The 13833-nt window shown below is 34.5% G+C and overlaps 1 protein-coding gene across 2 annotated transcripts in view; it reads left to right on the top strand.

Annotated features, from left to right (window-relative positions):
* Positions 1-13833, top strand: part of LOC150103268 (uncharacterized) — a 134454-nt gene that overhangs the window by 34257 nt on the left and 86364 nt on the right. For both annotated transcript variants that reach the window (XM_090397512.1, XM_090397511.1), the window contains exons 4-5: positions 2656-2850; positions 11625-11951. In XM_090397512.1, the coding sequence (XP_090253638.1) occupies positions 2656-2850; positions 11625-11951 (522 nt within the window). The remainder of the gene's footprint in view (positions 1-2655; positions 2851-11624; positions 11952-13833) is intronic.

Genomic DNA, 13833 nt, shown 5'->3' with positions numbered 1-13833 from the left:
AGATTTAACACTCAAAAATGAGCAAAGTTGATATCTAAATGGTATTCCAGAGATGGAAAAAGAGAGCTACAGGAGGACCAAAGAGATAGTGCGAAAATGAGATTAAAGAGATGACATAGAAAAACTCGAGATAGAATTGGAAGACTGAGGGAGGCCTTCAGCTAGCAGTGGAGAGAAAATGGCTGATTATAATATAACAATTGCCCATTCTAGTTACTTGCATTAACCTTAACTGCATTTGTTTTGTGTTCAAAAATATTTCTGGTACAAATAGCAAAATTATGTAAGTAAAGTTTATCTGTTAAGAGTCAAAATATGTTATTAATCTCCCAACATTTTCTATATTCTTACCAAAGGCTTCTCGTGACTTTTGTTTAATTACTTTTACACACCACAGCTTAGCTCTCACATTTTTGTGTATTCTTTTATAGCATCTGCTGATTCATTTGTCAGGAACTTTTGTTACTCTTTCTTCATTTCCTTCACTGTTAACTTTCTATGTCCACCATGGAGTTCTGATCTTTCTATCCTTGCAGACAACTTCACCCACATGCCTCTCTTGTGAATCAGTTTTCTTTAAGGTTTGGTTCTTGTTTTCAAACTCTTTGTTGAATAATATTTGTATATAATTAGTCTACAGTTCACCTCTGAAAGCTGTTCAAATTTGATTTGCTTTAAAACTTTCTTACACTATTTTCTTTTAATTGTGAGATTCAATTTTATCCTATTGAGCACTACATGGTGCTCACTTTTGATTTCAAATCCTCTATACTATACCCTTGTGTTCTTAACCAGCGGGAAAACATCATTATCAACAATAATATAGTCTAATAATAATAACTAATACTAGCTACATTAGTAATGACTAGTCTGTGCCAAACAAATCCAGCAATTACCATTATTATTAGCTTTGCTTTTATCTCCAAATTTTTTCAAAGACATTTCTATATGTCTGGTAATCATTTCCTACTCTGCTGTTTAGATTTCCAAAAAGGGCCAACTTTTCTGTCTTTTTATATATATATATATATATATATATATATATATATATATATTCATTTTTAATATTAATTGACTTAAAACCCGAGAATTATAACAAAATGAGATTTATTTGAAAACGCAACATGTTTCGTCAAAATTAACATATATATATATATATATATATATATATAAGCTGCCTTGTCTAATGGCTTAAAAAATTCCTCCATTTCTTCGTTAGTAGAATCTTCTGTTGAACAATAGGCACAAATGGGGTTTCATTATCTAGTTCTCCATTCTAATAATTGCCTGCCATTCAAAAAATATTATCCTTATATTTAGTGTTGATTAGTATAGCTGCTACTCCTTTTCTCTGAATGTTATTGCCTGAATCTAACATTTTTATTTCTTGCTTAGAAAGATCTCGCCTGTTTTTACCTGCTTTGTTTCGGTAACACCTGTTAGGTCAAATCTGGTACTAATCCAATTCAATTCCTTTGCTAGTTACATTTCTTTTCCATTGATGCTTCTCATGTTGATGGTGCCAATCTTGAATTCTGCTGATGTTGAGTTGGAATTTGTTCATTTATCCTTTATGTGACTTGGAAAATATTAATATGCAAAGGTAGGTGTATTATAGTATGAGATGTTGATATGCTAGTAGAATCCAAACTAACCAACAGTTTATTACAGAAACTTCTTTATCTTGTTAAAAAGGTGCATTTTTTACTTAGGTGTTTTTCTTAACAAGTGAGTGTTTTTTGTATATACACTTATGAACAGTTGAATTAGAAATACCTGCACCCCCTTTCACCTTGATGATGGTGGCGATGCAGCATGGCATGGGCTCCACAAGGCACTCGAAGTGTGGGAGCCAAACTGATCCATGACTGCTGCACAGCATCCCGCAATGCACGGAGATTGGTCAGAGCAGGGTCAAGGGCATCTATATCTCTCTCGACAGCATCCCAGATGTGTTCAATAGGATTGAGGTCAGGGGACCTCGGGGGCCAGCCAAGCATTCTCATCTTCGTGGAGTGTTCATCCATCCACTCGACCACAATTCAGGAGCTGTGGGCTGGTTCATTGTCTTGCTGTATGTACAGGTCTCTTGAAGGTGTGCTGTAGGTGCAGAAATGGGTGCACATGATCTGACAGTAGGTCCCTGTATCATTCACCGTTGAGGGATGATGGTAGATGTACCAGTGGACCATTTCATCCCACGTAAACAGTCCCCATACGAGGATACCACCGGCGAATTTTCCATGGTGGCTGTGGTTTTACCCGATTCCATGTACTCGCGGTACACTCTTGACACAGTGTCCTGTGAAAAGCCCAGTGCCTGCATATCTTCGGAGATGGAGTACCCCCATACGTGTTGTTCTGACCATCTGGCCACAATCGAATTTACTGAGTTCTCAAGTCTTCCTCATTCTGTGCTCGGCTATTACTCAGACAGTCAGTACAAGGTCTGACGACATCCTCGTCATGTCTATGTTGCACTATTCCATTCGCTGGGACGACCACAGCACCATTTCGCCAACACGGTGGGTATCTCTAATTCAACTGCTCATGAGTGTAGATAGATTTGTGTCAGTGACTACTTATAGAAATGTATTAATATCAGATGGTAGCATAATACAAATGCTTATAATTTTAATGCATTTTTTAATTCAGATGGACAGCAGCTGCAAACAACTGAGGGTGAAACTGTACAAATTGGTGTAGATCCTACAGTAACAAATATAGATGGAAATGAAAGTGTTCCTTTATTGTTGCATGTTACTGAAGAAGAATCTGAAGGTGCTACTAATATTCATATGTCTGAAGAATCTGAAACGGTCCAAACCTCTCTTACTGCCACCCTTGATGGTATATTCTAAGGCTTTCAGAATCATAATTGTTAAATTTTGAAATTGAATAATTTTTTACTAGTAAATTAATTATTCTGTTCGAGCATAAACTTTGTCTGGGCTAATTACCTAAACATTATTTTTCCCAAAATAAATTGCTAAATGAAATTTATTTTTCAAGCTGACTACTATTACAAACATAATTTGAACTTCCATAATCACTGTTAAAATTATTTTTGTCCAGAATCATTGGAATACAATATAATTTGTCCTTCGAAGATTTACCATTTGTTTGGATTAACTCCATGTACGTGGCTTTTATAATCTTGTATGGTATTTATTTTTTTGTGTTGCATGGATTGTTTTTCTTAACAAAACCACATTCTTTCAAAAAGTAGGTCCCGTTTTATTTTTTTCATGAGCCATGCAGTTTAGTTGATTTCGTGTGTAGTTAGCAGTGCTTTTGCTTTGGAAACTTAAGTTTTTCACCTTTACTTCTTGAGACTATAAACAATTGACAGACGTATTATTCATGGAATTTGCCTCTAATATTAAAACAACCACAGCAATGAGCCATTCAACATCTAAATGTTTAATGATATTCACTATATGGCACAGCTAATGAAGTCTCTGATTTTCTTCTCCTTAAACTTAAGTTGATTGATTCTCACTTGGAAATAACTTTGTCCACAGAACATTACCATGGCATAACTCCCTGTTTCAAAGCAGAATTCCATTTTAGATTGCTACTTGCAACTTCTTCCTAAAATTCAAATGATTTAGCTTCATGTCTGTACTTTAATAAAACTTTTAGTAATTCATTAAAATAAATAATATATTTTAATGCATATTATTATTACTCCTCTAGGAAATTAAGGACTCAAGGGGAGGCCATACATCACCAATGCCTTTTCGAAAAATCTAGCACTTACCCCTATCTCAACTGCACACAAACTTAACTTTCACACATGTCCCCTTGTCCTCTCCCAGTCTTCCATATAATGAAAAATATTATCAACTGATATCCTATAATATCCTCTCAAAAGTTTACCAATATCTGCAGTTCACATAATTTCAAGATTTGTAGTTCAAATATAATCTGTTCTAATTGGAATATTCATATAGTTGGCCACTTTCCAGGTCAGTATGGCATGATCACTGTCACCAACTGGTGGCAAGTCGCATCTTTCTGATGTTATGATAAAATCTAATGCTCTTTGTCCTTCTTTCACTGGCTGCTTGAGAAAGTTGTCATGCAACAGCTCCAATTCTCATTTGTTTTAATCATGAGTTTTCTCTGATACCCAATCAATATTTGGATAATTTAAGTCACCAATAATTACTCATTTAGTACTCATCTGAGTAATTTGACAATGCATTTCTTCATCCCAAACAAATGAACCGCCAGGTCTATAGCAACGCTCCACCATGTATTTCACTGTAATTGAGTCAAGTATTTAATAATTAGCATAAAATATTTGTCCTTGTATTGAGGACATCTTCAGTATGACTTTCAAATTAAACAAGAACAGAAACCAGTATATTCAACAATGATACATAAACTGCACATACATGATGTAGTGTGTCATGGTCTAATTACATTAAGGTTCTAGTAAAAATAACTTGAACAAGATTTAATAATAAAAATATATATATATAATTAAATTCGAGTTACTTTTGGATTCTGTGAAGAACTATTTTCCGATTATTGCTTTTATGGAGAACTTAATTTTCTTACAAAGACCTCTGGTGGTGATAGCATGCTTTGCAAGTCCCAATTGCTCTGGCTCATGGAACTTAATGTAGTCTAAATGTTCGTCATGCCACACTGGCAAGGAATTTGATACACTCCAGGGTGGGCTAAAGGCAGAAGATTATCTTTTGTTGAGCCCAGAAAAGTAGATAGCTTGTTGATAATATGGAGAATACCTGTAAATCAATGGATCTAAATTGTTTGGGAGGCAGATGACAAGGAAACTTTGTAATTATTATCTTATTGACATATGTTTCAGAACATGCTGTCACCGCCAGATACAGTTCTTCTTTACTTTTGATTCGAATGCCCTTTTGATAGCATAAAACCGGTATGTTTTATGTTATCAGTGTTTTTGCTCTCAAGTTTATGGTTGTTGCTGAGGCTCCAATCAAATGTCCTTAGTTTCAATTGGTTAAAAAACTCACTCAGGTGCTTCAGAATAGTATTCTAGCAAATGTAACTGTGATTAAAGTCTCCCTTTGGTCCATTCATGCATTAATATTATTGGCCGTCCAAGGTACCATTTCTTGATGTGCAAATGATATTTTTATGAAATGCAGAATCTTATCTCTCAAGGGACAAAATCGAACAGAATAGTCAAGTCAAAAAAAAAAAAAAAAAAAAAGGTAGTCGAAGCAGCAAAGACAAGGTAAAGAACAATGAGAACTTTAGTATCTAGTTAAGTAATAATAATAAAACTAACAGTTCTTGATGTATATTAATGATAGATGTATCAGGAAGAAGGGGAAGTTCAGAAAATTTTTCTTCACTTCACAAATGTCAATGCCATAGTGAGTTTCAAGCTCACAGCTGATTGTTTGGTTAGAGGTAGACATGCTACCCACACACAATAGGTGAACTTAGTTTCATTTATTTCTTAGTCCCATTTATACTAGTCTGTTTTCAGTTATTAAAGTCTTTAAGAGTTCTTGGCATGTATAGGGCATAAAAAGTTGATTGCATGTCCACGTATCATATGCAATCACTATTAGTCAAGTAGCAAAACTACCATATGTTATCGTGTATAATGCAAAACATTTATGGTAAAAATTACTACTTAAAGTTAGGGGTTCGCATTATATGTGGATCCTAAAAAATATAACATATAACATCTTATTAGACTTGCACACACAATATATACTACCTAATGCCTATGCAACCAAATCTACTTGACCTGCATACTGGCTTTATGTGCAGATACGATGCGCGCTCGGTCGCCGAATGATAGAGTTAGGTATATCGGTTTAACTACAGTTCATTTTAAATATTATTTGTTAAACAAACAGCCTGAAAATGAGACAACAGAAACGTACAACGTTCATCTTTTGAAGCAGGATTTAAACTGCATGTCGTGCAGTTTGCAGAAGAACATAATAACAGTGTTGCTATGAGAGAATTTGGTGTAGCAGAGAGTAATATTAGACTTTGGCGTAAGCAAAAAGACAGTCTTGAAAAAATCCACAAAACAAAACATACCCATTGTAGAGATGTAGCATCCTTTCCAGAACTCGAAGAAGAGCTAAATGAAGGGATTTTGATGCAGCGACAAGATGGCATTATAGTAACAAGAAATGCAATTCGTTTTCGAGCTCTATAACTCAAGAATGGTAAATTCAAGGATACACCAGGTATTTCATCTTTTCTTGCTTCGCCTGGGTGGTGCAACATATTTATGGAACGTAAAGCATTAACATTACGACACCGAACAAAAATTGCGCAGAAGTTACCAAAGCAGCTTGAAGAAAAAGTGCAGTCCTTCCATAAATTTATGGAAGGACTGCACTTTTTCCACAAATTATGGAAGTGTCATGGATATGAACTTTCCCAAATTGGCAATATGAATGAGACGCCCATGTACTGGGAATCAAACAGTAAACTCAGTTGGTGAAAAGGGTGTCTGCATAAAAACAATGGGACATGAAAAAACGCATTTTACCATTGTTCTAGCATGCATGGCAGGTGGAACCAAATTAAAGCTGACAGTGATATTTAAAAGGAAGAAAATTCCGAAACATGAAATTTCCAACAGGTGTAATTGTTCGTGCCAATCAGAAAGGTTGGATGGATGAAGAAGGTGTACAATTGTGGTTGGATCAAGTATGGAACATATGTCCAGGTAGCTTGTTAACGTCAACAAAGCATACTAGTCTGGGAAATGTTCCGGGCGCATTTAACAGACGCAAGCAAAGAGAGAGAGCGTGAACTATGTACAGACCTAGCAGTCATACCGGGTGGTTGAACTTCCGTTTTGCAGCCGCTTGAATAAGCTGTTTATAGATCACTTACGTGAAAAATGGAGAGAATGGATGTCATCTGGTTTGGTGAAGATGACAGGGTGGGAATTTTCAGAAGCCTGAGATCACCCTAGTCACCAGCTGGGTTAAAGAAGCATGGGATTCGATACCATCTGAAATGATTCAACGCTCATTTCTTAAATGTGGAATAAGTAATTCAATGGATGAATCTGAAGATCACGTCATATACGAAAGCGAGGATGATGCACAACAAGATGCAGAGCATGAAGATGATGACAACTGCTACACTAATGACGCAATCCCTACAGATGAATTTATAAATGAAATGTTTGATGGCTCAAAAGATGAAGAATTTAAAGGATTTGGACATTTTGTTTTAAAATAAATATTTCTTTTGTTAATTCGTATGTTATGGAACAAGATTAACAGATAGCATTATACGTCGACATGGCATTTTAGGACTAGTTTTCAAACAAAATTTCTAGTTCACGTTATATGCAATAATATACGGTATTTGCATTTGAAACCTAAGTTTCAGTAGTTAGAACTTTTAATAAAAAAAGTAGAACCTTTAGTCTGAATGTTGCCCTTACTGCTCTACTTAAGGCAGTGATGAATATATGCACCCAGGTTCTGTATATATATATATACATCTTTTTGTTTGTACTTTTGTGTTTTTAAGGTTTCACTCACTTGACAGTTATGATAAATTCTTGGTTGTTGTCAGAGATTATGTAGGAATTCTCTGAATATAATTGCATCTCGTGTCGTACCAAATTGTATTCTTATTGGTTAAACCAAAATAAAAAATGATGGTACGACATGACAAAATTTCATGCTGGCTGGGGCGTTGCCCGGTTAAACAAGGCCCCCATTGTTTTTGCCAGGAAACCAGGGCAAACAGCGAAAAGTCAGCTACTGGAACAAATCTGAAAACAAACTCCAACTCAACATCACCAGAGTTAAAGATCGGTACTATCAACATAAGAAGCCTGAATGGCAAAGAAATGGAGCTAGCTGAGGAATTCGATAAGTACCAGATCGACATAATAGGGGTGACTGAAACAAAAAAGACAAAAGGTGAGATCTTTCTGTCTGGCAATGACAATGAAAAGGAGTAGCCATAATTCAACACTAAATACAGGGCTAATATTCTTGAATGGCAGACAGTCTCAAGTAGAGTTTTGTGGGCAAATATCAGAATGGGGAACTGGACAATGAGACTTATTTGTGCCTATGGTCCCCCAGAAGATTCTACTAAAGTAGAAGTGGAGGAATTTTTTGGAGATTTACAGAAAACATCTGACACAATGAAAAAGGAAACGTTGGTCCTTGTTGGGGATCTAAATAGCAGAGTAGGAAATGATTGTCAGACATACAAAAATATATTGGGAAAATTTGGAGAAAAGAGCAAAGCTAATAATAATGGCAAATATTTGTTGGATTTCTGCTCAGGACATGGACTGGTTGTTATTATTAACACCATGTTCCAACATAAAAATGTGCACAAATTCACATGGAGAGAAGAGGCAAGGAATAAGAAAAGTCTCATTGACTATGTTATTGTTGATAGTGATGTTTTCCCTCTGGTGCAGGACACCAGAGTGTACAGAGGATTTGAAATTGGAAGTGATCACTATTTAGTCGAGCAGGATAAAATTGAATTTCATATTGAAAAGAATATCATGTAAGAAAGTTTAAAAGCGAATAAAGGTTGAGCAGCTCTCAGATGTGAACTGTAGACTAAAATACATGATTATTGAAAGAAAAAAAAATTGACCAAACTTTAGAGATTCGGTGGCAAGCCTTGAAAAAACCTTGATTGATTCAGCCAGAGAGGTATGTGGTGAGGTTGTCTGCAAGGATAGAAAAATCAGAACTCCATGGTGGACACAGGAAGTTAAAGAGGCAGTGAACGAAAAGAAGAAAGCATATCAAAAGTTCCTGGCAAATAAGTCAGCTTGTGCTCTTAGAGAATACAGAGACAAATGTAAGAAAGCTAAACAAAAATCATGGGAGGACTTTGGCAAGAACATAGAAAATAAATATCAAGAAGGTGGCAAAATATTTTGGAGGTTGTTGAAGAAGCTTAGAAATGCAGGAAAAAGTACTGTAAAAGGAGTTAGAGATGATAAAGGTGACATAAAAATGGGAGAAAAAGATATCCTTGAAGTTTGGAATAATTTCTTCGAGAAATTGCTAAATGAAACAAGCAGTGAAAGCACAGTGGTAAAAAACACTCAAGAGACATATAGTCAAGAATACATATTCATACTTGAAGTAGAAAAAGTCATCAAAGGCTTAAAATGTGGAAAGGCAGCAGGAGTAAATGATATTCGACCAGAAATGCTAAAGTATGGTGGTATAAAACTTGCAGTGGCTGCACGGCATAGTTCAGAAGGCTTGGACAGAGGGACGAATTCCCAATAACTCTCATAGTACCCATATATAAAAAGGTAAATAAAACTTAATGTGAGAATTACAGAGGTATTTCCTTGCTGAGTGTTCCTAGTAAGATATATGCAAGTATACTTGAGAAACGGTTGAGAAGAATTGTAGAAGAAAAGCTTGGTGAAGAACAAGTTGGATTCCGGCCAAATAGAGGCTGTCAGGTTCAGATCTTCTCTTTACGACAAATAGTGGAGAAATCATGGGAATATAACTAAGATCTGTATTTAAGTTTTGTCGATTTGGAAAAGGCATATGATAAGGTGCCAAGAGAGAAGCTATTCAATAAGTTACAGTTATATGGTGTCAATGGGGCATTATATCAACCAAATACTTAGTCTTTATTTGAGTTTGTAAGTCATCAGTTAGAATTGATGGAAGTACAGGAAGATGGTTTAATGTTAAATCTGGTGTCGGACAAGGATGTACATTATCTCCTCTGTTATTCATTATCTATATGGATCACATTATGAAGGAAAGTGGTATTAAACATGATATCAAAATTGGAGATGTTAATGTCAGCTCTGCTTTATGCGGACGATGTTATACTTATCTATAAATCTGCTATGATTCTGCAAGATTCTTTGACTAAATTGAAAAACTTTTGTAATAGATATGGTATGAAGGTCAGCAATAAAAAGACAAAGACAATGAAAATAGGCAGAATCATTGAAAATGTTAAGTGCATTGTGAACGGAGAACCTGTGGAACAAGTAAAACATTTCACCTACTTAGGCAAGATTTTTAGTGAAGACGGTAAATTAAATATGGAAATAGACAACAGAATCAATAAAGCTGGTATGGAAGGAAGTCAACTGAATAAATTCATATGGAATAAGAGAGAAATTAGTCGGAACACTAAATTAGCTGTATACAAGACAGTGTTCAAACTAGTTTTAACTTATGGATCTGAGAGCTGGGTCAGAAATAAAACACTTGACCAAAGACTAGAGACCACAGATATGAAAATCCTAAGAAAGATTAGAGGCATGAACAGATGGCAATATCATATTAAAAATGAGGCTATTAGGAAAGAACTTGTCATTGTCAGCATCCAGGAATGCGTTAGCAGAGCTAATCTCAGGTGGTATGGTCATTTAAACAGAATGGCCGAGGAAAGATTGTCAAAATAAGTGTTCTCTGCCAGGTTGACAGAAAAACAACCTAGAGGAAGACCAAGATATAGGTGGATTGATACGGTACAAAGTGCCTTAGACAACAGAAACATAAGATCTGATAATATTGAAGTCTTGACAAGTAACAGTCTGATCTGGAGAAAAATTGTAGATAGGAAGTTAGTAATGATGTAAATTTTTCATGTAGTACTATCATATCCTGTGTACCCCTTGAGGGTACATGGCAGGAATTTGATGATGAAATACTGAGATATCAAGTGCAATATTAAAATTAATCATGCTATATGTTCTATTCACATGCGCTGTTTGCTTTTGAAATTAAGTTTCATAGACACTGTTGCTAATTTGACTAGTTTCTGATTTGAACTCTTTTGTGGCTATCATATTCTTTGGCAGCCACAGTAGTTTTCTCATAGGGCAATATATGTTCAAAATGTGTTTTTTAAATTGGCACTAAAAAAGATCCTTTCACTTATGTGATCTACTCAAAATATTCAAAATTCCCTACATGTGGATAATTTCCAAATTGCTAATGCAGATTAAAAGCTATACATTCTTTAAGTTGGGTAGAAAACCATACTGGGTTTGATTAATACTATAGTATTTACTATTTTTTAAGTGATAAAAATATAGTAGCTATCAAGCCTAGTCATTGACATATTCTTTGAAGAGTGTGTATGTAATCAATTTTATATGTTTATATTCTCTTAATACTAATTACTTATTCATGTGGCACCTTATGATCACTCTCGTACCTCAATGGGTTTTGTGAGTGAAGTCTTTTGCTAGAAGAGGTGATAAGGTCATAGATACCCTTTCCAAAAAGAGTTAGGAGGACAATCACAAACATTACTGCCCCATGGTGGGATTTGAAACCACACCCTCTTTTCTGGAGAGCAGATATGCTAACCATTCAGCCAACCTGGTCAGCCTGATGTAATGTAATAAATGTTAATCCTTTTTCATATATACATCTACACATATACTGTCAAAACATAGACCATCAACATATACACTTATATGTACGTGTTGATGGTAAAAAAAAAAAATAAAAATAATAATATTCAGTATTTACTTGTTATCCACTCACCTAGCCATCAATACCCTCTAAGAAGGCCAAATTCTATAATTAGTGTATATGCATTGTGTGCATGTGTATATTTAATGCACATTATAACTATATATTCTTTATAAACAGGTGAAATTCCACAGACTATGTATACCATTCATTTAACTGAACAGCCAGAACAGAGTGATGTCATTCAGGATACTCCAAAATCAGATACTGACCAAACTGTCGATACTAATTCTTCACCAATGGATGATTTTCCACCAATGCAGTTTCTGGCTTCAGCTACTAGGCTTGAGGACTTCATGGATATTGTTACAACGTATAAGTGTAAATTTTGTCGTTTTTCATGTGCATGGAAAGCTGGTCTTGTATCACATATCCGCAACTGTCATCTAGAATCAAACAGCCATTCTGGGAATCAAGATAGTTCACAGAATGCACCAGAAATAATGGGTTAGAAATCATATATAAACTTGAATTTATTTATTTGCAGATTATAATAAATATTTGCATGATTGTATGTTCATTTAATGTGCACAATTTTATTTTAATTGATTATATAAGTTAAACTGTGCAATTTAAATATAAATTGCACAGTTTCCAAGATACTCTGATTTTTGCAATGAAACTTTTAATTTTATAAATTACTAAATATCTGAGTTTTCTTAATATATGGCACCCTTGATCATGCCAAAGCTAGTTTAAGAAAGTTTTCCAGCTATAGAACGCTAAACCCAGTCCAGCTCTTTATAAAATAGTATGAAAATAAGTATTCGATACATTTTATACTTGCTACATTTTTCACTTATGAGGATAACATATATGAACAGTTTTCTTGAAATGGACTTTCAGAATGAATGTTATAATAGTCTAATGCATAATATTTTAATCATGTCTTAAATAATCACTTCTTCCTAGCTCATATCAACAGTTTTTTCAAATTAATGTGTGATTTGTCAGGTCTACAGTATTCCTGTAATCCTACATGTCTAGGACAACCATCTCCACAGAGTATCTTTCTCTGAGTTGTTTTCATGCCATCACACCACGTTAACGTCCTCTCCCATTCAATTAAATGACTTTAACTCTTCTTACACATTTTGGAATGCTAATCATGTTGAGTTCCTTTCTATTCTCTTCATTTTTGATAATTCTGCCATTGCTATTCATCTTCCTTATTTCCCTTAGAACTTTTTTTGGACTCCAGTTTTATTTACAATTCAACTCAACTATAAGTTAAAATTAGTTTGAACACTGTTTAATGTACTGCAATTTAGTGTTTTTGCTAATTTCTCTTTAATCCTTAACTGTGCCAATGAGGTCTTACAGACCATTGCTATTCACTAAATAAAACTTTACTGCTTGGGAAATTTCATTTGTAGTTCCTAAATACTATTAGACAGTTCTCTTCTCACTTAGTGTGCCTGTACACATAGTGCAGTGAAATGGTTTCAATTTCAAGCCACCACCATCACTGAGGAAATACTGGTACAAAACTTTGACGTGACTTTTGCCCCAGATCCAAAGGCAGAAAGATAAAGATCTGTCACAGTTATGGAAAGAGTGTGTGTTCAGGTCACACCTTATATGTCTGTAAAGAATGTGCATAAATATAAAATAATGCAGAAAAACCATCCATTTTGTCAGTAGTTGTAATTTTAACTGAGGTCTTTCAGACTCCACCAGCATGTATATATAATTTTTTTTATCGCAGTTACGGTTAAATTTGCACCAAAAAAAAAGGAATAAGTAATACTGTTTATTTAAAGCCATATATTTCAGCCTGAATATTACAGTTCATCATCAGTGGGAATAGTAGTTAATTTACAAAGTCGGACACAAAACAGTGGATTGATTTGAAAAAGTAAGCGCTGCATGATGTTATACATAAACCAATGAAATGGTTGTTATTCATTAGCTTTTTTTTTTTTTTTTTTTTTAATATTGAAATTTTAAAAAATTATTTAATTTTTTTTTTTTCATTATTTTTACTTTTGATAAACTGGAGGCTCTGTATAATATAATATATAAAAGAGAATACAAGAACACCAATCTTATATTAGCAACAGTATATCTGACTTGGCATAACTCAGAATAAATAGTTATTCTGAAACACACTTACTTCATTGATGTCAGTATAAATTTGAACACTTCTTTAAAGAAAGCGTTCAGGCCTTACTCCACTGTCCAAACTTAAATTGGAACAACTGCCTCTTCTATCTAAGATATGGGAAAGTCTTATTTTAATCACACATCAGTAATTTTTATTTTTAAATAGCTACTGAATAATTAATATTGTGCAGTTTCCTCGGTTATACCATTGTGTTTTATGTGC

Source organism: Typopeltis vanoorti, chromosome 9, assembly GCF_054136105.1.
Source record: "Typopeltis vanoorti isolate ZY-2024b chromosome 9, IOZ_Tvanoo_1.0, whole genome shotgun sequence".
In the NCBI taxonomy this organism is placed as follows: Eukaryota; Metazoa; Arthropoda; class Arachnida; order Uropygi; family Thelyphonidae; genus Typopeltis; species Typopeltis vanoorti.
This window is presented reverse-complemented; position numbering and strand designations above follow the sequence as displayed.